The 25796-nt window shown below is 46.4% G+C and overlaps 1 protein-coding gene across 1 annotated transcript in view; it reads left to right on the top strand.

The window, feature by feature from the left end:
- Nucleotides 1–25796, top strand: part of LYVE1 (lymphatic vessel endothelial hyaluronan receptor 1) — a 76685-nt gene that overhangs the window by 4729 nt on the left and 46160 nt on the right. Inside the window, exons 2-3 of the mRNA XM_085648177.1 lie at nt 18852–19023; nt 19105–19244. Coding sequence (XP_085504303.1) covers nt 18852–19023; nt 19105–19244 — 312 coding nt within the window. The remainder of the gene's footprint in view (nt 1–18851; nt 19024–19104; nt 19245–25796) is intronic.

Below are 25796 nucleotides of genomic sequence, written 5' to 3'. Positions count from 1 at the left end.
CGTATTTACATTACACATTCAGGCACGGGGAGATAAAGTGATTTGCCCAGAATCACAGGATGGGGACGCGACCTCGAGGCTCGAACCCTGGTTTCCTGCACCAGAGGCGGCAGAGCAGCCGACGGACCACATCCTCTCCCCTACTCTTCAAAGGCTGAAGAACTAAACATGTTGTACGACAGTACATGGGTTGTAACAATAACAAGAAAGTGAGTGGTGGCTGATGTGTACAATGGGACGTCTTAGCACTTTGTGGCACTGCACTGTCAGTATGTCCCTTCTGACTGATCAGTTGTACTGAACTACACAAAAAGTAATGGATGGAGAGCTTGAACTAATCTCACTGGTAATTACTAGGGCGCATGCCAGTCCATTGTTATTTTGCACACCATGTCACTTCAGTTTAGACCCAGACATATGCAAATCATTCTTGACCCTGCTGTTATGATCATCACTTTATGCTAGCATTATTTTAAAGTGTAAAGATACACTCACACTTTAGTTTTAATCGAAGATTGGCCATATCTGGATTCTCAGTGATGTGTCACTAAGCTTCCATGAATTTTGCCAAATGTTATCTTGCGAAATTAATAAATATGGTGTCCTCCTTACGATCTGCCCGTTGTAGGCAGGGCATGTTTTTAAAATATAGTCCTCCAGACTTCTTCTGCAATTCGGGTCTCAGAGGAAGACTCTTTTTTATGGCGGAAGAACACTGAGGACCTCATCCCAAAACACAGATCAGTCTAGACTAAGGCTTCAGAGGGGAGATGGCAGCCTTTGTGTTGAAGTGGAGGGGAATGGGGCTGGCAGTAGGGTTGTTCACTAAATGAACCCACCTGGAAATATGGTAGTTCTTTAGAAGACAGTTCAAATTATGTGCATGGTGTATTTCTTCACTGACATGAGAGAACTCAATTGAAACTTGGAAAAGGCAAAACATACTTTCTGTATTTGCAACTGTAGTCCAAAACCTCTACTGGAAATAAGAGAGGAAGTCAGATACACTGGCATGTGCTCTCTGTACTGCCCTTGACATTCCTATTTGTTAAAGCATTTTGGGCCCTCCTGTGAGGCTAAAAACAGAGGCAAGGAGGACAAAGGTATTTTAAATTGGAAACAGAAGGATTCCTCACAGGTAACAGTCTGCAGTTCATGAAGAGAAGGAACCACTGAAGACTGAGACAAGTGATGTGAGAGTCCGATGTGGTTTCTGCAAAGCCTTCTGAAGAGAAAACGTGGCCATCAACAAAAGGGGGAGCTGGTGTGAAGGCAGGCTTAGTCCACGATGAAGTGAGAGTAACACCATAACGCATCATCCTTACCAAAACTATGCGACACCATCGAATACCATCTTGCACACTATTGCCCTGTTAGACCATTCCATTGACCTGTAAGAAGCTGGCAGAGCTTCACATTCTACTAACTTCCTCTGAGCCATGTGAGAGATAATGGATTCTGATCTTATCCTAGAAATGTAATGACCCATGTACTGCAAAATTTATGTCTTATATTTTGGTTAAATAATTGTTTTGAGGCTGTCTTATTTATTCGTTTCATTATAGTATTGGTGCATACATTGAAACACGATTCATGTTCTGGAAAATTCATGCTCATGTTGGCATATATGTGTCTCTTGCATACTGGAAAATCAAGGATCCATTTGCTAAAGAACACGTGTTTGATGCTATGGCAAAATCATTGCTAACAAGCTAGCAACTGTGTCCCTACAACTCTGTAAACCTATTCATCACATTCCAGGAAATCAATGGGTTGCTTCTAAGCACCCTCCTGTCTCGAATATGACACTTTACAATGCACGCGTTACAACGCGTCATTAGAACTAATTTTTTACATCGCAAAATCCATTACAACGCATGTTGTTACAATGCATGTTGTTACAATGCATAATCCATTACAAAGCAATTACTATTCTAACTCCACCGGGACGTTACTTTGGGGAATGCGTTGTAATGGATTTCAGTTTTAAAGTTTCAAGTGAAAATAACAGCAAAAGTACAAAGCGACAACCTTTTTTTTTTCTGGTCACGCCGGGCCGCGACAGAGTCAGAAGTTCAGACCAACTGCGATGGAGCACGGGCTTCATACAGGTTCCTTGATGTGAATCTGTGTGTCACTCGGCATTGGTTCCAATCAGGAGCTGTGCGTTCCTGCGATGCTAAGTCCTGTGCCGAATTGCATCTCGATTGCATTGATTCTGATCAGGAGCTTCTTGGACTGCAATGCAATGTACTGCATCAAGTTGCATCGTGCTCTGTCAGTTTCGATCAGGAGCTGTGAGGGCTGCATTGCACATCCTGCACCGAGCTGCATCCTGATGTGTCAGATATGATTGTACCCACAGTTAGGTAGAGAGGAGTACACTCTGATCTCACCCAAGGTTCCAAGACCTGAGGGCACCACTTGGGTATCAGGGCTCACTCCAGGCAGAGGTCAGTAACAAGAACTCGGGCAGCTCCAGTTACAGGTCCAGTGTAGCAGGTCAGCTGGGCAGTTGCAGGGAGGTCTCTAAAGCTCAGTGTGTTCCTGTAGCTCACACTGAAGGTCCCTGTAGCTCACACTGAAGGTCAGCCAACTGACCTTTGTAGTCACTTTGGGTAGCCCGGAATAAAGACAAGCCGGTCCAATCTTCCTTCTTAGACGGCAAGGCAGTCCTTCAAGCAGCAGGGCAGTTCTTTTTCTGTAACCTCCACAGGTCCCGGATTGTTCTGAAGAGTGTAACGGGATGTTCAATATTTAGACCTAGTGCCAGCCTTTGTGTGGGGCTACTCCCGGTTCTGCACCCACATCTGGCACTGGAAAGTCCATCTCCTTCTGCTATCAATGCTCCAAACTGTCTGAGGGTGATGAAAGGCAGGCAGGCCTGGAGGCAGATTCATTTGGGTGTGCAAGAAACAAAACCCTTTGAAATGTAGGAGGGGCTTGTAGGAAAGTTCCCCTGTTTTGCATGGTTACCTGCCCACTTTTTGCCTGACATATGATGCAACCTGACTTGATGTGCCCTGGGCCCTTGCCAATCAGGTTCCCAGGTCCTGTGTTCTTTCCCAAAATGGTACCTTTGTACCCACAATTGGCACATCTCTGACCACAGGTAAGCCCCTTGTAAAAGGTACCATGGGTACCAAGGGTACTGTGACCAGGGACTGCCTCTAAGGGCAGCAGCACCTATTGTGCCACCATTAGAGACACTGTGCTATAACACCCAAACCCTGCCATTGCAGGCTGCATGTTTTGGTGCAGAGAAAAAGAAAAAGTCAACATGGCACAGATCCCTTTTGTGCCACACCTGCAACCCACTGCCTAAGGCCTAGGTTAGTCACCCCTCTAGCAGGGTGCACTAGCCCCTTTGTTGAGGGTACAGTGGCATGATCCCTGTAACCTTATGGTGTCTAAGTGTCTTCTTAGACATTGTAAGTGTAGTAAAGTCATAAAGATTATATGGTCTGGGAGTTGGTCATTACAAACTGCACAGCTCCATAATGGCTTTACTAAAACCTTGGTAGTTTGTTAGCAAACGTCTCAGCACATTAAACCCACACTGATGCAAGTGTGGGATTTAATGTAAAATGCACTCAGATGGTATCTTAGAGATGCCCCCTGAAAAACGACCAGCCCTGGTGTGGTTCCTGAATAGCTGCCTGCCTTTTGCCACCACCAGGCAGGTTTCTGGGCCCCTGGTTAGAGACTCTCCGCTCTCTGGATCTGGAATCAAAGCCCATCCTGGGCATTGGTGTCATGCCTGCTCCCCCAGGATGGGCTGGGTCCACGAAGGGGAAGCTTCAAAAGCCTGCCGCCTTTGAAAGCTGTCCCTGCCTTTAGCTGCCCCTAGCAACTGCCTCCCGACGCTTCTGTCTCCACTTTGGGCAGGAAAATCAGCGGATAAATCAAGCTAGGAGGAGAGTTGTGCCCACCTTTGCAAACCCCACCCCTCAGGTTGGGGATACAAGGTGAAGCACACATCTCAGTCCCCTCCATCTTCAAGATGGGGTACTCAACCAATTTGGAAGAGGGTCATGCCCTCTCCCACTGGAGGGTGGCATAATACGGGGTGTACCCATTCCAAGGAAGGGACCCATTGGTCCTGACATGCACACTCATTTTAATGCCCCTAAGTGTAGTATTTAGACATGCATCCTCAGATTCTAGGTATAAAGAGGAAGGACCGAAGAGCCATGCTGACCCAGGAAGAAGAGGACACCTACTGCCTTGGCCCCAGCCCTACAGGCCTGTACAGCCTTCAACCTGCCAACAGCAAGAACACGGCGAGTCCAGCAGCCAGCAACCCCCAGAACCCGGAGGACCTGCCCTGCACTCATCTAACAGACTCTATCTCCCATGAGCACCGGATCTGCTCAAGCCAAGGCTCACCCACAGAATCCGGATCCAAGCAGCTCCGCAATTCTACACCACTCTGCACCTGATGCCCACGGTCCAAGTTCGAGTAACCCAACACCACAAGGAGGTCTCCCTTGTGATCCTCACCTGGGATCTGGTGATCCCTGGCCTCCCTCAAGCCTCAAGCTGACCCCTGCGGCCTCATCTGAAGGGTCCCCCTGACCGTGACCGGAACTGGAAAGGAAACCCTATGCCAAAAGACACCTCTGCACACAACCAAAGGTGTCCAGGAATCCCCCACAAACCCAACTTACCTCTCCAGCCAGTGGTCGCCTTCAGGAAGTCTCCCTGCCCGAGCCTACCGCTACTTTGCAGAATCTTAGGTCTCCATTGGAAATCACAGGGTCCCCGACGTCTTCTTGGCACACTGCCGCCCCTGTGCCGCTGGTGGTGCTGATCCTTTGCCAATCGTTGACCTCTGAAGTGCTGACCTGAACCCCAGGAGCTTTGCTCCCACACCCGAGTGGCCTGCTCGTAAGCAGTCCCTGATCGAAGGCCCACTTAGCCCCCTTGACTAACATTGGGCTCCTGCACTCTGCACCCAGCCGCCCCAGTGCCACTGGTGGGGCAAATTGAGTGCCGCCCTAGACCTTGGGGAACCATTGTCCTAACCCCCAAAACTCCCACTCAGAGGTCCAGTACTTACCTGTAAAACCAATAACCATTTTTCTCCCATAGGAACCAATGTTATGAGTTTTTGTTCCAAAAATGCTCTGTGTTGAACTACTGTTTTGTATGGAAGAAAAGTAACTGTACCTTAAAACTTAAAAGTCTTACCTGGTATTGTGAGATACCCAGTGTTGCATCTAGGCATTCCACCCTAAGTAGTCAATGGAATCTGAAAGTAATCAAAATGTATTCCAAAAGTAATTACTGTATAATTTAAACAGCTTTTTGAACCAATACAAGCCTGTAGCAATTGCAAATCCATCCTCAATTGCATTTCTCTGTAAAGTTTTACAATTGAAAGTACATTTTACTTACCTGTACCAAGTCCTGCTTGGTTATAAAAATAAAACATATGTATACCTTTTTTATACTTACATAATTGGTCCAGCCCAAACTGCCAAGCTCTCCCTGGACCAGAAACAAGCACCCTGGGACCGGTTTCGGGGCATCAGTCCCCATCAGCCAGGCTAGCTTAAATCCAGTGGCAGAGTGAGCACTTACTAAATGTCATAAGGGGCGTGGCCAGGAGCGTCAAGATGGCGGTCGCACTTTAGAAGTGCTCCGGACCCCTCCGTCATCCGCTCCTTAATCCGCCACCATCGTTGAGTGTCCTCCTCGAAATCCGGCTGCTTGGCTGTCCTGGGCCCCGGATCCCTTCCTGGAAGCAGTGTGGATGGCATCTGGATGCCGCAGGCAGCCCTTGCAAAGGAGCCCCGACTGGCGGCGACTCCATGATGGTGGCCCCGGCCGGAGCGGTCTCCCGGCTCTTCCTGACGCCCCGAGCTCAGGGGTTGCTCGCTGTGTTGTGTGTAGAGGGGTGACCCCGGGGGACTGCTGGTGCTGCCCCGGCTGGATACTGCGGTACCGACCTTCACTCAGCTGTGGATCGCACCCGGCTGGGCTGGGAGTGCTGAGAGCGGCCTGGGGAGGCCCGCCCGCCACACAGTCATAGGCTGACGTGCCAGAGGGCTGGAAAGTGGGATCAGCCGTTGATCGGGCAGTGAGAGGGATGATCTTCTGCCCAACACCCCTCTGGAGCTCCAAGCTGCTGGAGCCCAGACTTGCCCTAGTTTGTTGATCAGACGCCGGGCCCTGGAATCTGGGCCTGCGGCATGGGGGTGGTGCGGCCGGACCGGCCCACCTTCCGGGTGCCGCGACGAGTGCGGGGAGCCCTCCCGCCACATCGCACTGGGGACCGCGTGCAGAAGAGACCCCGTGCTGGGTGCTGGCCTCCCCTAAGATGGATCCGGGCACCTGATTGGGGGATGAGACCCTGAGGAGCCTGCTGCGTAGACCTAACAGTGAGCCAGGAGGCCATCCCTCTACCATGGGGCCTGATTTCATGGAGGTGAGGAGCTAGGGTGCTGCCTGGGTCTGACCCGCCTGTGGTGCTTGGTCGTGGTCCCTGGGGTGGGTGGGGTTCGGCCATCGGCTCAGTTGGCAAAGGGATCCGGGCCGGCCGCAGCCACATGGAGCAGCTCTTGCAGCACACGCTCTCCCCCCCAGTGTAACGGCGGTGTGAGGGGTGTGCCTCAGCTGTTAATCACTCCCTCTCTTGTGGATCATTGTGGCCCCGAGGTGGACAAGTATCTTCTGTAGGGATTCGGCCATTGCATCGGGTGGTGGGGCGTGCGGGGCCTTCCGTCTTTGCCCCCCCAGCTGCCCTGCCCCCTGCATCTCCTCTGAACAGTGCCCTGACCTTTATCCTGGGCCGGCCCTGCCCCCCGGCCCCGGTGTTGATTCCGGCCCACCCGTGGGACCTGCGCGCCTAAATTCTCACCTGGGGGGGGTCTGCTGGGGGCAGATAGGGTCTAGCGAACAGCGGTCTTGCAATATGCACATCGCCACAATATTGATGTACTGCCACTCCAAGAAAACCACCTGGTAGGCAATAACTGCCCCTTCCTGGTGCATTACGGCTACGATCGGTCCTGCAATATGCACAGTGCCACAATATTGATGTACTGCTACTCCAAGAAATCCACCTGGTAGGCAGTAATTTCCCCTTCCTGGCGCGTTACGGCTACGATCGAGTCTGGAACGCTGGCTTTACTAGGGGATCGAGAGGTGTCGACGTTCTTGTGCACCGCGCCCTCCCATTCGCTCTCTGTAAGGTTATGGTGGATCCTCAGGGTACCTATGTCGCCCTTGAGGGGACTGTGGGGGACCGGGTCCTGAACCTGATGTCTGTATATTCTCCACCGTCGCTGATGGCTCCCACACTCAGAAGACTTGCGGGGTTAATAGCCGCCCTACCTCCAGGCATGACCATTATAGGGGGAGACTTTAACACCGTCATGGACCCTGCCCTCGATGCGGCTGGGGACTCCTCGAACTCTAGGATTTCCCAGGCCAAGCTCTTATCGAATTGGGTGACCGCCCTGGGGGTCTACGATGCCTGGAGACTGTGGCACCCCATGGCCCGACACTACACCCAAACCTCGGCAGCTCACCACACACATGCATGACTCGACAACATCTTTATGCCAGCCCTAGATTGCTGCATGATCGCAGAGGTGACCATACTCCCCAGAGGTATATCCGACCACTCTCTGGTGACGATGCGAGTGGGTGATCTCCCGGAGTCCTTGCGCCCGATTTGGAGACTGAATGCCTGGTTTCTCCAGGACCAAGACTTTCGTGACTCAGTGGGCAGCGAGCTCCGTCACTACTTCCCTGCCAACCACGGCTCCGTTCCCATCCCTCGTATCCTGTGGGAGGCCGGTAAGGTCACCATTCTCGGTTTCGCCAAGGGCCAGCTTAAACTTAAACGAACCGCACAGGAATCCCGGCTCACTCTCCTAGAAGCTCCTAGAAGCTCTCCTAGGACCTCAAGCCACCCTTGAGGCCCTGGACACGAGACTGGCATTCCTGCGGGATGAGATCCGACAGACCTCCCTGGAGGCTGCCAGATTGTTATGGCAGTCCTTGGTGGCGCAAGTTTATGGGTGGGGGGACAAGAATGGGAAGCTCCTCCATAGGCTGGCCACATGCCCGATGGCCAACCGCATCATTCCTGAAGTGCTATCCCCTGATGGTGAGGTCCAGCAGTACCGGTGGCTGAGGCCCAATGCTTCGCTGCATATTACGCCGCCCTCTATACCGAGCAGCCCCCCACTCTCTCACTTTCAGACCTGCTCCGTCAAGAGCAGATTCATCTCCCGTGACTTAGTGAACCTGAGGCAAAGGTGGTGGATCTCCCGATCACCCCGGAGGAGGTCCATGAGGCAATTTCTCGCATGGCTTCCGGTAAGATCCTGGAGTCAGATGGAATCCCACAGGAGTTTTACTCAAACTATCGGGAGACGCTGGTCCCACACCTCCTTGAGCTGTATGCGGAGGCGGCTGAGAAAGGCTTGTTCCGCACCGAAACTGACATGGCCACCATTGTGGTGATTCCCAAGTCTCAACCCCCATCGAAACACTGCTCTGATTACCATCCTTTTTCGCTCATCAGTTCAGAGCTCAAGGTGTGTGCCTCCGTCTTGGCCAATCGCATACGACCGTGCCTGGCCACACTAGTTCACCCTGACCAATGCGGCTTTATGCCATCGCGGGGCACCAGGCATTGCCTAAGGCACCTCCACCTTGCCCTGACGAACCGCCAGCGCTTGACTCCATATTTGTCCCTTCTTCTCGTTGACTTCAAAAAGGCATTTGATTCAGTGGACTGGCAGTGCCTAGATGCAGTGTTGACAGAAATGGGATTTGGGGCACCCTTCTGCAAATTAGTGAAGACACTGTATTGCCGGCCGAGGGCCTCAGTGTTGGTCAAAGGAGCACTATTGCAGTCCTTCCCCATCAAAAGGGGTACGTGGCAGGAATGTCCGCTCTTGCCCCTCCTCTTTGCTTTGGCAATGGAGCCCATGGCGTGTCTCATACGCTCGGACGAGCAGATTATGGGGTGGAAATGGCCTGGACTAGAGGAGGACAAAATCGCTCTCTATGCGGATGACGTCCTCTTATACCTGGCAGAGCCCACGCAACTGGGACCCCGGTGCCTCCGGGCACTGGGCGTCTTCGAACAGACCTCCGGCCTTTGGTTGAACTCCACCAAGTCCGTCCTGGTCCCACTGCATCTCTCGAGGGAGTGCTTTGAATGGCAGTCCACGATACCCCTTTGCTGACAGTCCTTCATGTATCTCGGGATCTGGGTTGCCCTCCTCCCAGACCTTGCCTCGGCGCTCAACATCACTCCCCTAGTAAAGAAGGCTCGGGCTGACCTCCTCCGATGGCAATCATTGCCGCTGAATCCAATGGACAGAATAGCCCTCTTCAAAATGATGATTTTACCTAGGTTCCTCTACATGCTTCAGAACACACCCCTTCCCTTCTCGCGTGCGTGGCTCCAGGAGATGGACAGCCTGGCCGTCAAGTTCCTTTTGGGGGGTCGGAGGCCCTGTCTGCCCTCACTCAGTGCCAGATCCCGCCCTTTGACGGTGGTCCGAGGATGATGAACCTGTATCTTTATTATTTAGCCACTCTGCTCTTTACTCTGCATGATTGGTTCAACGGTGGCTGGTCGGACCCGGCATAGAGTTGGAACTACACACCCTAGGTCTGCCCACCGTTCAGGGGATGCTATACAGAAACACTGTCCCCAGAACCCTGCCCGGGGCCACACATGGGGTACTCCTGGCCTGGCGGGCCTCTCTGCACCACACTCACTGGTCGGGTAAACTAACTCAGTACACCCCACTATGGCCACGCGCCCAGCTCCGGGAGGTCGCCTGCCTCTCTGGTTTTAGAGCGTGGGATATAATTGGGATCTCGCAGCTGGGGGATGTTTGGAAGAAGGACAACTTACGTACCTTTCAGGACCTTCAACACACATACTCCCTGCATACCACTACCTGCATTTGTGCCACGCTCTTCACTCGCATGTCCCAGTGGGTACGTCTATACCCAAATACAGCCTGCTGAAAACCCAGGTTATGATTGGCAACTTGGGGAAAGGGGGATTTCCAGGATCTACCGCTCCCTCACGAATAATACCCCCAATACATTATCACGGCTCAGAGACAGATGGGAGGGATGGCTTGGGTCCTTGGATGATGATGATTGGAGGGATGCACTAATGGCCCCCAGAACAATTACAGCCTCAGCGCGGCTTCGCCTGGTTCAAATATACTACTTATATGCCGCTTTTCTCACACCGCTGCGCCTCCACCGCGCCGGGCTCCGCCTCCACCGCGCCGGGCTCCGCCCCGGGGCATCTTGTCCACGCTGTAACCATCCACAGGCCAATTTCTTTCACATGGTATGGCTTTGATCTGTGATCAAACGCTTTTGGGAATAGGTGTTGGGGGAACTTACCGAGGTCCTAGGCTTGGAAGTACCTCCGAACCCAACGAATGTACTCCTGGGAATCACTGAAGGGCTGGATGGCTCTAGAGCCGACAAACCTTTTCTGAATACAGCCATGATGGTGGCTAAGAGAGACATTGCAGCGAATTGGCTGAGCTTGACCGCCTCCGCCATGTCACGGTGGCGTAGGGGAGTTGACCGTTGCGTGGCGCAGGAGCAGCCCCTGTACGAGGCCAGGGGCTGTCCGAGGAAATATCGCAAGGTGTGGGGTAAATGGGTGGGGGTGATAGAGGACTAATGCTCTCTTCGGTCACTTGTGGGGTATGGTGGATGCTACGCTGCTTCTTATTGTTCATCAAGTTCATGTATACTGCCGGACACTGTGTTTCTCATATGCGCTGAGCTCTGAACTTGCGGCTGGTCTCCTGTTTTTTCACAAATGTCTCTTACAAAAATCAATAAAGTTGGTTATCAAAAAAATTAAATGTCATATGGTGAGCCAGTGTTAGTCAATGGGAGGGATAGACCTTACAAAAGTGAAAAATGAGGTGTTTTTCACTGGCAGGACATGTACAACTTACATACACATGTCCTACTTTTTAAATACAATGCACCCTATCCAATGAACCTTTAGGGCCTACCTTAGTGTGGCCATATAATTATTAAAAAGAAATGTTTAGGCATGGCAACAGGCTTATTTTGCCAGGTCAAAATGGCAGTTTGAAACTGCACTACAGGCTGCAGTGGCAGGCCTGAGACATGTTTTAAAACGCTATTTTAGTGGGTGGCACAGTGGGTGCTGCAGTCCCACTAGTTGCATTTAATTAACATGCCCTTGATACATTTAGTACCATTTACCAGAGACTTATATGTAAATTAAATGTCCCTCTCCGGTAGATGCAAATCGTACGATGTTGAAGGGAGCGAGCACAAGCACTTTACCACTGGTTAGCAGGGAAAAGTGCAAAGAGTCTTAATGGCAACAAAAACGGATTTAGCAACAGAACATGAAAAGCTGGTGATAACCCAGACAAAGGGCCAGTCCAATATTGACCTATATAACTGAAAAGGCCATGGCTCACATGAGGGGAATCTTAATCATATTCTGAATATGAAAAGGGTCATTCATATCTTGGAAAGCCTCCACCTCAAATCCTATTGAATTCATAACACAAACAATGATAAGGTTTTAGCTCATGTATTGTCAAATACGATTAATTTTTTAATTCACTTATAATTAAGATGGGCACAACAGTGTACTTATACATTCTGAAGGAATATTCTTGACTTGCGTATGAACCTTTTCACAGTTTACGTGGACCTATTTTCATTGTGTGAAGATTGTCTGGATAGTTTATGTTGAATTGGTCAGTATTTCCCACACTATATGTCGCAGCCCACTGGTGAGTCGCAAGCTTGTTTTTTGTGGGTCACCAAAATCCAGGCAATTAAATAAGGTGCCTTTAAATTCTGTATTTATCAGGGCACATTTTCTGTGGTTCAAAGGCAGAGGTCAAATGTCAGGCTCTGTCTTCTGCTGCTTTGTTTTTAACAGGTAGACTTGTGTTTATGAACTTCTCTCACTTTGCAGTCAGAGAAAGAAAGATAAAGTGAATTATGTGACAGCCACACTGGGGTTCAGGAAGTGTAAAAGCAAAGCAGGAGAGTAATTTTTCCTAACACAACAAAATGTAAATACCTGTAAATGAACTGTACACATTCAGCAGTTAGGAAAGCAGAATGAAGCAATTTTGTTTTGTAATTCTGAAGTGTGATGGACACAAAGACTTTAGTTGGATCAAAACAAATCAAAACACTTTGCTTGCTGATACAAAATTAGTAAATATTCACTGAAACCCAATATAGATACGTTATCATTTGTGAGCAAAAGAGTTTTATCTATAAAACTGCATGTCTGTGCAAATGTATTGACAATTTCAATGAAAAATGTGCTGTCTTCTAAAAACAATGCGCTACCACATAATGCTTTGTTAGATTAAAAAATTGCCTGCATCATGTCCATTAAAGCTAGGTAGGTCACAAACGTTAGTCAAACTAAAAAGTGGGTTGTGGTTCTTAACCATTTAGGAAGCACTGGAATAGGTTATGAGGTTATGATGTTAAGAGTGTACCTATTGTCATTTTTAAAGATTCAGCGGACATTTCAGACATTGACAGGAACCGCTGTCACAGAGGTTCCTGTCAATGCATTGGAAATTTCATGGATGGCTCTGTCAACACTTACAATTTTATTTTATTTTCGAAAAGAAATTCCCAAAATGGAATTTTCTTTTTAGAAATAAAAAAACAATGCCCTTTGAGCACTTTTCAGTGTCCCTTACAGCCTGAGCATTGAAAAACGGCTATATGTTCACCCATCTAAATTTGGTGGGCGGACATACAGAAAAACCTCAGATGGCCTTTACTCCATCGGACCATCAGAGAAGTTTGACCATTTGGCAAGTTTGGCATAGACAAAGTAGTCTCCACCATTGTCAAACTCTGGTCTGCTCAAATTCAAGTTGGGCTGGTGGAATATTATATTGCTATGCTTTGCATATCAGGCTATACCTCGGCATGATTACACATGCAAGATCCATCAATGGACAGACAGACAGAAATATGAGTTGGAATCAAAAGGACAATAGGCTAATAAAGTGTATGGACCCGATTCTCGAGTATTACATAAGTAAGTCACATCAAAATCTTTGTGAATTGGGCCCTGTGTGTTACTATCATAGGAATGAGCTTGGATCAAGCCCAGAGAATCTCCTGATGAAATAACAAGGATAGAAGAGCATTGACTGTTCCAAGAGGATAATTTAAATGAATAAAAAAAAAAATCCCTGAATATTTCTAGTTCCTTATTTAAAACAGCAGAAATATCAAGATATGTAGGAATAGGGGAAAGGTGCTATGATCAAGTATGATAATTAGAGGCAGAAAGAAATTAAGCAGCAGATTCTGTTTACCCACCCTGGTGAAAACCAACTCAGTAAACGTAAGACATTTTTGGTAACAGATAATTGTGGAAAAACAATGGTTTTCACAATTTTAGATAGGATAGGAATACATGGGATTGGCCAATCAGCAGAGGAAACATATTACCCATGATCAGGGTTTTCAGCAGTGAAAAACCATGTGCTGATTTGAAATCACTTTAGAAGAATTTCATTCATGGGTGATATCCTATCACCCAGCTGCAGAGGATGCGACATCACTGGATTTCTTAACATCCAGCTGCACAAGAATTAGCATCTATGGTTTCCTGCCAAAAACGTATTTTAAAGAAGAAGCTAAACAAAGGGACTTCGTTTAACATTTTCCATCTGCTTTGGAAGTGACATCACTGGACTTCCCATCATTTATGTGCACAGAAAGGGACATCACTAGATTTCCCCTTATTCATTTGCACAGGAAATGACAACACTGGTTTCCCGCCAAAACCATTTAAAGACGTCAAGCAAGAGGATTTAATTTCCCATCACCCATCTACACAAGAAGCGACAGCACTGGATTTCCCATCGTCCAATTGGCACAGGAAGTGGCATCACTGGTTTCCTGCTCACAGCACCTTGTGAGCCTCCCCTTCCCAAGACCTACTTAATGGCGTCTGCATTGTGGACATGCAATGAACGCAAGCAGTGGGTGTGCTGATGACGCTCCATAGGCAAGCCCGTATGAGCCCATCCATGCATGGACCACACCCAGCGCCAGGAACCCTGGTTCTTTCCATACCTACCAGTACCCTACTGTGCTCCTCCCTGCTCTCAACCCTGGTCGCCACGCACCGCTGCCACACCATACATCACGGATGGAGCATTTACATGTGCCTCCTGCAATTTCTCATGCACTCTCCCACACCCTACACACAACACTTCTGCACCAACAGCACCTAGCACCCCACTTGCTCACACTAACCAGCCCCCTGCTCATGGTTACACAGACTAATCACCACCCACACAATACACCATACTTGCAAGCATGCTGCTCAACACATGCTTACTCACCAAACAAACCACAGAGACATGGAGCCTCATTTACAAGCCCCTTGCGCTGCCACTGTGTCACTTTTCTTTTTACACAGAGGCAGCGCAATCAGTGCGCCACACTGCATCATATCTACAAACTGATGCATTGGGTCCAATGTGTCAGTTTGTAGAGCCCTGCTTCACAATATACCTGTGCCAGGCATAATTTATGCAGTGTAGGCATTCCCACACACAAAACCATGCAGAACTGTTGCAGTGAAATTTACATTTCACTGCGTCACTCTACAACTTCACTGAGTCAAAATCCTTACACATGCTCAGAACGGGAAACAGCGTTTACAACGCTTGTATTATCATGCGGGTAGGTTACAATGCGGACGTTACATCGTCCGCGTTGTTACCACGCATGGTATTACAACGCAAGTCGTTTAAACGACTTGCGCTAGATGGCGTGCAACACCAGGGAATGTGTTTGATTTTAAATCCAACACATTCCCTGCTGTTGCGCTAACTGGAGTAGGAATAGTAATTTATACTATTCCTAAGTCCAGCGCGCCATCTAGCGCAAGTCGTAGAAACGACTTGCGATGTAATGCCATGGATTCTATGGATGCCATGGATGCTTGCTGGATGTAAATAATCCTGACTGCCGAGTGCAGTGTATATCTTTCATAAGATATTAGAGCAATGCTGCGAGCTTTTTTTCTACATTGCTGGAGAAATACCTTTAACTATGTTGCTCTCCAAAACGTCATGTCAGCTGTCTTTCTGTTCCTTTTTTCTCTAGCTTTTTATTTGTTTCTCTGAAACTGTTATATTGGGTTTTCTCACCAGGCCTTGGGGCTTAAACGACGAAATTATGCCAGATGGAATTCCATCAGGGCTTCACCAAATGTCATGATTATTTTATGTTTTAATTAAATATTGAAAAGTTCTCTAGGGTAGTTTTTGACTGTGGTAAGTACCATCTGCCCAGTCACAAGACCTTCATGGACGTCATTCAAGGATTGAAGTTGCACCCCCTAGCTTGACGCTTGCAACACCTGGCATGCCTTTTGCGACCCCTGGCCTCAGAGGTGACAAAATCAGTGCCTGGTCTTGCCTTATTACCCTCAGGCTCCAAACTCCTTGTTTGCTGCTCATTGTTTATTAAATTGATAGTGAATAATCGTCTATCATTCGGTATTAGTGCAATAAAAATTCGAGCAGCAAGATCTGGAACAGAACCTTCATTGGCATCTTAGGTAAGTAACATAAAAAGTAAAATAAAAAGCTTTTAAATGTATGTTGTATGCGTGCATGTGGGTGAGAGTGAGTTTGTGTGAGGGCATTTGTACGCATGAGCATGTATGCTTTTATGTGGGATTGTGTGAGTGAAAGTAAGTGACTGAAAAAGTATAAGTGAGTAAGAGTGAGTGAAAGAGTGTGAATCACTGAACCACGGTAAGAGTGAGTGCAAGAGACTGTGAGGCTCATTTATGAGCCCGACCGGCAGCTTTGCGCCACCGGAATGTCACTTTTTTTATGTTCCGGTGGCGCAATGTGCCACCAGCATATTTTTAAGGCCAAGTAAAGCCATGTTACGTGGCTTTTCATGACCTTATAAATATGTGCCCCTTTCACACAGAAAACTGCGTGAAAGGGGCTTTCCATGGGTGTTCCTGGGGGCGTTTCCAGCAACATCCATGGCTTTTTGACATTGCCCCAGATTTATGAGAAATCGTAAGTCTGAGGCAGTGCCAAGAACGTACGCCTCCCCAGGGGCAGGGTAAGGGAGGCACAATGAGGAGAAATATCTTTATTTCTCCTAGTTTTTCCTCTTTCTATGTCTGCAGCACACATAGAAAGAGGAAAAGCCTCATGTGATTGTTTTTGTGCAGGAAGTTGTTTTTCTGCAGGAGTTGGCGCACAGCAGCCCATAACACACCGGCGCAGGGGAAAAGGACAGGAATGCACCGTATCTAATAGATACACTACATTCCTTCCCTTTTCTTTTGCCGTAGGGCAGCGCTGCAGCAAGGCCTGCTGCGCTGCCCTATGGCAAAAAACCCATAAATGAGGCCCGGAGTAAAAACGAATGAGTGCAAGTATGTGCAAATGGGTGAGCAAGACTGAATGAGAGTTGTGAGAATGAGTGGGAATAAGTGAATGTATGTGAGTATGAGTGAGAACGTGTCAATATGCATGCATGTCTACTGTTGTACCTGGCATGTTTCGTGACTTATAGAGCCACCTCTTCAAAATGCTGGCACTGGCATATTGGAGATAATATTTGCATATGGGATTCCCACAGCAAAATGCTGGCACTGGCCCTGGATGTAAATCTTGGCATGCGGCACTGGCATACTGGAGGAAATGCATGGTTGGCACCAGTGGCAGAATGCTAGAGCTGGCAAGTGGAGGACATTTTTGGAATAAGAGAGGACAGCCATGGCATATGTCAGGGGACAGTCATGACAAATGCTGTCCCCGATATGCTAAGTGTAATTTCTGGTGCAAGGGTCATCCATAGGACATGGGCGTCATTAATCCCAAAGCTCAGCACATTTTATTTCATGTTTAGGAAAAAGCAGCACCCTTGACAAAATTCTGGTCCTGGCAATGGAGGTAGTTTTTGACATTCAAGTGCACCCATATGACATTTTAAAAACAAAATGAGGTCACCACATGGGACTGTCAAAACTCATTAGTTTTGCACCCCATGAAGAGACATGAATATTTCATTAGTGTCTTTTCAGAGCCTATGGCTTTTTAGCAAATTTTCATGAAAATTATGTTTTGAAATGCACTTGTACAGCCCATTACTGTCACTATTTTGTCAGGGGAGAGAATCCCACCCACCCTGCAACCCCGTCTATAAGATGTCAGACTCACTTATGTCACTCACTTACTACAATTCAGGAAAATGTTTCCTTGACATACCATGGGTCGAAGGTCATATGATGTCAGTTCCTATGATGTCATTGAGGTCAAAGGATGTATGATGTCACCTCCGCTACCCCTGGCAATTTGGTGGATTAACGTCTAAGAAGACCTTTGATACCACAAAAAGTAAAACTTATGGGAGAGACTACCAATTACTGATTCACAGGATGAGAAACTGCAGTTTCTTTCAGCTGAAAATTTCAATTACAACTCTGGAAAATTCCACCAACTTTATCACAGGAACAAGGAGAAAGTATATATTTCAGTGGAAGTAGACATTGAGAATGTTGGCAAAATTTCTCAAAGTCATAACTTTGGGAACATTCATAACAAAATGTATTATTGACAAAATTGCAGTTAGTTTGAAAATAGAGTGGGAAAGTGACCCAAAAACTCCAGTATTTACAGTGGGCAAGAGACATCTTTTAAGGAAAAATGATTCCCACGTGTGATAAAAATGAATGAATTGATCCAGCCTACGTACTACTGTGGTTTATTGGCACTGCTTACTATCTGCAATTATAGTAGGCAGGTATGAGTAAAGCCAGAAAACACACTTTGCATACATTTTTGAGTCCTACCTTCTGAGGCTATGTAAATCCTGATAAATGATCAAATCTATTTTAGTATCTGTGAGAAATATGTGATGAGGAGCTTTGCTGAATCTGCCCAATGTTCATGCAATAGCATTAAGAACGGCAGTAGTGTTGTGTGTGTTGTGTTTATGTTGTAATGAATAACTACAGGCTGTTTTACCATTTCAATGAAATTCGTTCTTATTTTATGACATTCCCAGTAGGAATATTAGTGACACCAAAGCCTTATTCACTACCCCTTCAGCGCCTTGAGACACTCGCGGGTGAGTAGTTGCGCTATATAAACCTTGATTGATTGATTAACCCCTTGCAATCATCGACATATGTAACTGCTCAAGCATCCGCCATGCACTTTCTGGACTATTTATTTATTTGCTTGTGCACATATCTTAGAAGAGGAAAGGCCGGGCACCTAAGCTGAAACCTACCTAGAACTCCTGTTGAGGTATAGGCCAGGCCTGAGAGGGGCTTGTTGTAGTATTTATCGTCGAAGCAGTACTCATCATTCATTCTAACAGAAACTAGCCCTGAGACAGCACAGAAACACGATTTACAGTGGAACACGATTTACAGAGGAGTTGGCCTAACGGCTAGGGAGCTCGACCTCGGACCTGGGGAACTGGGTTCGAGTCTCGGTAATGACGCTGAATATCCTGTGATTCTGGTCAAATCACAAATCTCCCGAGTGCCTAACAAATAACGAATGTGTGTCCTAATGTAACGTAACCGGTGCTATGTAAAGCGCTCTGATGCCTGATTGGATTCGGATCAAGTTCGCGCTATATAAAACTCTGCAAAAAAAATAAAAAACTGTGGGCGACAGTGTTTGTTTTTAGGAGCCAAAATATAATACATAGAAAAGCCAACCTTTTTGGTGCTTGAAAAAATACTCCTGTAAAATTAATGTTTGTAAATCTTATCTGTGAGCTCACCATTTCGTTTCCAGATCTAGCCTTTGAAGAGTGTCGAATTAAGGGGGTGACCTTGGTGAAGTCTAAAGATGGCAAATACAGCTTCGACTATGCCACAGCGGCAACTGTCTGCGAACAACTGGGATTCATTCTGGCAAATAAAAGTCACATAGAGGAGGCCCACACCCATGGCTTTGAAACTTGCAGGTACTCGCCTTTCCGTTTAATTTGTAGTCTATGGTTTAAGAATGCAATTTACATCATAATGTATGGTTGTGTTTTTTGCAGTTTTGGATGGGTGGCAGACGGCTTTGGAGTCATTTCTCGAATTCATGCAAATGAGAAATGCGGACAGAGCAAGACAGGAACTTTGACGTGGTCTCTGGACTTTTCAAAGCATTTCAACGCTTATTGTTTTAATGCATCAGGTAAGAAAATGTGAAGACTTGTTCTAGAAGGTTATTCCCTGCAGCTTACATACACATTTTTCTTCTAGGCACATACATGATTTGCAGCCTCATAAAAATAAATATGGGTGGGTGAAATTTGAAAGCTGCACACTAGTGGCTCCCTACCATAGGAAGGCCTGTCCCTCACAGGCAGGACCTGTGGGAATGCAGTAAAAAGCTGGAAATTGTGCCTGTCCAACAACCACCACTCAACACTAGGAATGCTTCCTGCTACTGCGCAGGGCTGCTAAAGCAACCTCTCTTCTAGTCTTGCACACAAATCAGAGAACTGTGCCTTATGGGAGGGGACAAAACTCCAGGGGCCTCATTTACAAGCCACTTGCACCGCCACTGTTTTGCTATTTTTTTGCCACAGTGCCAGCGCAATTAGTGCCCCATACTGCACAATATCTACAAACTCACACATTGGGTCCAATGCATCAGTTTGTAAAGCTCTGCATCACAATATACCTGCGCCAAGTATAATGTATACAAGGTACGCGCTCCCATGCAAAAAAGCCATGTAGAACGTGCGCAGTGATATTTACATTTCACCGCGTCGCTCTTCGACTTCACTGCGTCGAAATCCTTACGCCAGACCAGGTGTAAGGAATGACACAGGGCTTTTACAATAGGACTCGTCTATATGTTCTGAAGCATTGCTGGAGTTGCGTCAGTTTTATGACCAACTCCAGCAATCCGTCACTTTTGCGCCAACAGATGTGTCAGAATTTCTGACGCATCGGTTAATCCTTGCGCTATGGAGCCCTGTATTGTAAATATAGCGCAACCTTGGCGTCGCAAGGAGATTTGGCACAGGCGCAAGAAAACTGACGCATCAATGCCAATGCATAGTTTCTTGTAAATGAAGCCCCAGGTGTGTCTGGAACATTAATATGTGGATCCAGAATCATTTATAGTACTCACCTCTAACACAGATACACAGAACAGCAATGGAGAATCAAGAACGGGGGAGTACTGAAGGAAAATAATAAAGGACATGAGAACGGGGCTTGTGAAAGGGTAAAGACAGGAGGGAGCTTTGGATGGGCAGCAACCATTACTGCATCTCTATGACCCAGAAAAATGGCTTCTACCATACTGACAGAAGCAACTACAGGAGATAACCCTGATTGCAAAGACAGAGAACTCAAAATTGTGCAGTCCATATCATGATAGTACGGCAGAAACAGTGCCTCTGCTATACCAGAGGTTTGGGTATAAGACCATCTAAGAGGCCCATTTCAAGTTGACTGGAATTTGCCATGTGTTCCAGCTTCTGAAAGAGCCTCGTAGCAATCCTCCAGCGGCTTATGGGGTGTTGTCAAGCAATGAAACTTGCTACTCCCTCACAAAGAGGGCCCTTTCTTGTGTGGCCATCTATTCTTCTGATGTTTGCCTGATTGCCTGGCTCTCCCTCGCGGTTCGCCTCCACCACTATGATGTGTCTTGGGAGGTTGCTCCGCTTCCTAACCGGACAACCTGTTTCTTTTGTGCTCCCAATGTGGTAGTCCCGCTGGCTCGCTGGATGTCTGCTGTTCTTGTGAAGCAAGTAGCACCACTTGCCATCTGAATTGCCTTGCTTTGCAGTTTTGGGAAAGATTTACAATACTTCTTGCAGCTGCTCCAAACCAGGGAAGCATAAGTAATTGTGAGTCAAATAATAGCATGGTGTGCACACACCTTGCTCCACTTCGGCATTTACTTGGTCTTCAGAGCAGGTGCAATTCACCCAGTGTGTTTCATACTTTCTGGTGAGTTTTTTCAATGTGGATTCTCCAGCTGTGGTTGGGAGTCGAGTGTCACCCTGGGGTAGGAGCTGCTGTTTTCCCGCTTTAACGCCTTTCTGTTGAGGCGGATTTGTTAATGCTTTTGGATCCTCTTTCTGGTGAATAATATTGCCGTGGTTTTGCTCGTGTTGAGGTTTATCTACCAGCCGCGAAACCATCCAGGGAGTCTGCTGAGTGATGTCCTTAGCAACTTCCTCTTTACTGGGAGATGACCGCAACATCATCAGAGTAAAGAGCATGATTTGTCTTCCTCATGTCTGTGGCAATATAGTTTGTAGATAGATTGATGAGAAATTGATCCCTGACGAACTCCAAGAAGAATATGCCGTGCTGTTGAACACTCCTCTTGTACATTAACATGAAGGGTGTATTCCTTCAGGTAGCTAGTCAGCAGGTTTACCGGGTAACTTGGAAACTTGAGCTTTACGAACTTGTAGATCAGTCCTGTGTGCCATACTTAGTCAAATGCTTTGACTACATCCAGAAAGACTACTCCAGTTGATTTATTGATGTTAAAACCATTGCTTATAATATCCACCTCTCTGAGAAGTTGATTATGTGTTGAATGCCTTTTCCGGAACCCTACACTGTTCTTGTTCTTTGACGCAACATTGTTTGCTAGAAGCAAAGTCTCTGAGATGGGCAAGAAGGACCTTTTCAAAGAGCATTGGTAGGCCAGAAAACAGACTTGTAGGATGATAGTGTGTAGGATCTCTTAGTCATTTACCAGGCTTAGTAAATACGATGACTCTTGCTTCCTTCCGGGCTTTAGGGAAGTACTGGTGCTGAATACATGTGTTGAAAATCTCAACAAGGGTTTTTCAACATTGCTGTTTTGGGGAACATCTTGATTGCCTGGTTAATTATTCTATCTCTTTCTGGTCCCTTGCCATTTTTCAGTTCCTTTATAAAACTAAGCATTTCATCTCTTGAGCATTCCTCAATGTTTGCAGCTTCTTTTTCCGGTGGGTGCTCCAAGTGATGGTAGGCGATTTATTGATCTACTTCTGTTGTCAATTTGCTGGCCTGGTTAGAATTTAAGGAATCCACTATTGTGTCAGTGTGTCAGTAAGGACTTCTGCCTTGCCTCTGTTGCTGCATGCCAGGTGAGTCTTGCCTTGTATTGGTGGGTTTGGTTCCTTTTTTCCAGTTAAACAACGGGTCATTCTCCAGAGAGAGTTGTCAGGGTCTTTCAGTTTAGCTCTAGCACCTTCCCATTTTTCACTTTTGTGCTGGCTTCTTTGTGTCTTCAGCAGTTTTGTGAACATGCTGTACTCCTTCAGCATTTCAGGGTGTGATACTTCTGCCACTGTCTTTGTGCTTTGTTTTCCGTTAGCTATTGTTTTCTTGATGCCTTTAGGGTGGTCATAGACAGAAAAGCGTTGGGGATTCTGTTGAGAAACGATGCATTCACTGGCATTGTTGACTACTGCTGCTGTGAGGTGGTCGTCAGCTTGGCCACTCTCCTCAGTGTTTTACCCAGGTTTCTCTTGTAGAGACTCTAATCTGCCTTCTTCAAGTTGTACCTGAGGCCTTGTTGATGGTTTTCTATTTCACCTCCAAAAGTGTTCAATAGAGAGTGATGGTCGGACGTCAGAGCTGTAAAAGTATCCAACTTCATAGACTGGGTTCTTCATGACAACGATATCCAAGACATCTGGTTTCTGACTTGCTGTGTTGGGCTAGTGTGTTGGATGAGTTGGGTCGGCAAATACAAAGTCCTTCTTTCTTGAGTGGGTGAGAAGAGCATGTCCTTTACTGTTTGCAGTCTGAGAGTTACAGCACTGATGCTTGACATTAAGGTACCCCCAATTATGGTTGGGGTTCTGGAGTCCAGCAAAGCATCCATGTTGCCTGGGAATAGCTTTGTTAGGGGGAGTAAGGAGCAGTCAAACAAAGTAGGCCTACTGATATCTGGACCTCTATACCAGTTGCTTCAATGTTCCCCGTTGGTGGTAGTACAAACTCGTAATGATTTACTTTTGCGTAGATCACCAATCTGCCAATTGGCTGAAGTTGCCACCTTAGGAGCACCTTTTGAAATACGTGCCCTTCCCAGCTCTGAGTCAACTCCCTTTTATCATACACATTCAATCCATCCTTGACCCTGCTTCTGGGACAGTGAAAAATTATCTGCCATTTCATGCTCAACAATAGCCTGAGGGGGGCCTAGGCCTAAGTTATGGCTCTGGCGGTCTGAGTACACCTGCATTCCTCCAACCTCACTTGATTTTTTAAAACTTAATTTAGGTGAAGCATGACTTACATTCATAGGTGTTCAAACGATTGTTGCTTCTTTAAAGTCTAAGACATGAATTAAATATATGGAGTCATTAGCAAGCAACCTCCTGCTCTATTAGATACATCTTTTTGGAATGTTATGATAGCATAGAATTTCCTACCAAGTTATGTCCTTATTGAAGTAATAAGCATGTTTAAAAGATGGCCAAGATGTGGTCACATAGCTGTACTTCCAAGTAATTTATTATTACCTTCTCAACCCCAGATCTAAGTTCTGAAGGTGTTTTATCGAGAGATCTTATACCTGTATGCATTTTATTATTACATAATCATAAATGCCCCCCAAATCTTTGTTAAACGGTTCTGGGAGTTTCTGGGGAATGAACGTTGCTACTTTATAAACTGGCCTGGTGCTAAATGACTACCCGTTTTTCTTGAAATGTTTTTAGGAGTGAAGTTGCACATTTACACTAACATTTTCAACCTCTGTCCCCTTAGAAGCGTAGGTTTTGCTTGTCGATTTATTTACCTTATAGATATATATCATCAAGGTAATATATGTGCGGTGGAAAGCACATGATCCACCACATATATGCGCATGGAGGTACTCGCTCTTGGCTTGGGCCAAAGCAGAAGAACTAGCCATATTGCCAGAAGAAACGATGGGACTAAGGAAGGAGCCCATAGCTACCCAATGGGGGGGGGGATCGCTCCAGGCCCTGCAACAGGCAGGGAGGGACAGCCCTGGGGGTCAGCCCGTGGAAAGCTGATGCATACATGCTGGGAGGGTCGGACACCCCGCCAATAGTCAGCAGTCATATCAGGCGCATGCATATACCTCACTTAACACCCGGGGAGAGCATAGCCGCAGCTAATAGAGAGGGAGCTACTGTCAGGCTGATGCCATGAGGTGGGAGACAGGGGTGGGGCTGGGGGAGGGGTCATGGGGAGAGATACTTGCATAGACATCGGTTAACGCTGCCATGGTTAGTTTGGTTTTGATAGTTTTGACCACAACAACTGTTCAATTGTATCTGTTGAGAGATCGGAAAGGACTCTGGCATACGCACTAATGAGACCAAGCAATTAATGTACTGTACCTTTATCCTCTGTGAAATGAACTGTTTGGGGGGTTAACCTCGAATCTGTACCAGCAAAGTTGCAGAAATGTATGTCCTGTTTAACACTCAAGTTATATGGTACACTTCTAGCATGAATAGACGGAGTAATGTACAGATGGCTCTTGATGTGACACATTGCTTTTCATTGCTATGTAATACCAAGTACAATAAAATAAAAACAGATTTGAACAAAAAAAGAAATCAAGGTAATATATGTGCAGTTAAGTACAGCAAGTGTATGCTTACCTGTATAGACTTACCTTCATGATACTTTTGTAGTCAATATTCTCTCTACAATATTTTTGTAGCACAATTGCTGCAACTCGATAGTTCAATGATATACTGATGATACAGTGGCCTCCTGATGGTTCAATGAAATGCTCCTCCAGATCAGCTAAAACAAATAGTTATCATGTGTCTCTTTGTGGAGGCATTTGAAATCATGTCTCATAAATACCTTTGTATATATATTTTACAATGTTTTCTCTTTGACTGAGTAACATGCAGTGGATCAGGGGTGTCACATGCTGGTCCATAAACTCAGGATCCATGTCATTTTTATATATCCATTTATCCAACGTGGATATGCTGAAAATCTGGTCTGCATCGCAATGATGAACATATGTGGACTGAATCAGCCGTATGCTTTGAACTGGTAAACTCTACGAGTTACTCATTTATCTCATCTTATATTTCTCTATCTCCATCATCTGTTTGGATATCAGTTTTCAAACATAAAATAGCCACAACCTCTAGAAATACCTCCACCCATCAATGGTGCAGTTAAATGTGTTTAGCCTCAAAAAATGACATAAGCAAAAGATATACAATTACATTTCCAATATTTTTCTAATCAGTCAATCAAACCATTTATTTCTGACACCAATTTACTATCTTGCTTACTGTTGAGATCCCTGATGAATCCCTGATTGTTTGCCTTTTATTTAACATTTAAATACATTTTCCTTCCTTCCCTTTCCACACACTCCAGACTTTTTTATTGATTCAGTTATTATACATAACATTTTTTAAATGTGTGTGTTGTTTGCAGAGGCATAGAAGCACCAATTCATCAATGAACACTTTTTCCTCTTCTACATGTATGCTCCAAACACAGCCCATTGTCTTCCATTCAGAACATAAGTGCAATTTACAGGAAATTCTATAGAGAGACACTATAATCATACTGTGAGCTGTGACTGAGCACCCACTGCTCCGCTCTCCTGAAGAGATGGCAACAGTACCTTGAGACCAAGTGAGGCTGACCCGTGAGTGCACATGCTCAGACAGAAGTTACCAATAGGCAGGCTAAGGATTTTACCCACTGACATAGAGATTTTTGCTTAGGAAAACACTGTAGTTTGGTTTGAACAACAAAG

This window comes from Triturus cristatus, chromosome 3_2 (genome assembly GCF_964204655.1).
Source record: "Triturus cristatus chromosome 3_2, aTriCri1.1, whole genome shotgun sequence".
Lineage (NCBI taxonomy): Eukaryota > Metazoa > Chordata > Amphibia > Caudata > Salamandridae > Triturus > Triturus cristatus.
The sequence above is the reverse complement of the archived record's forward strand: the minus strand, read 5'-3'. Positions and strand labels throughout refer to the sequence as shown.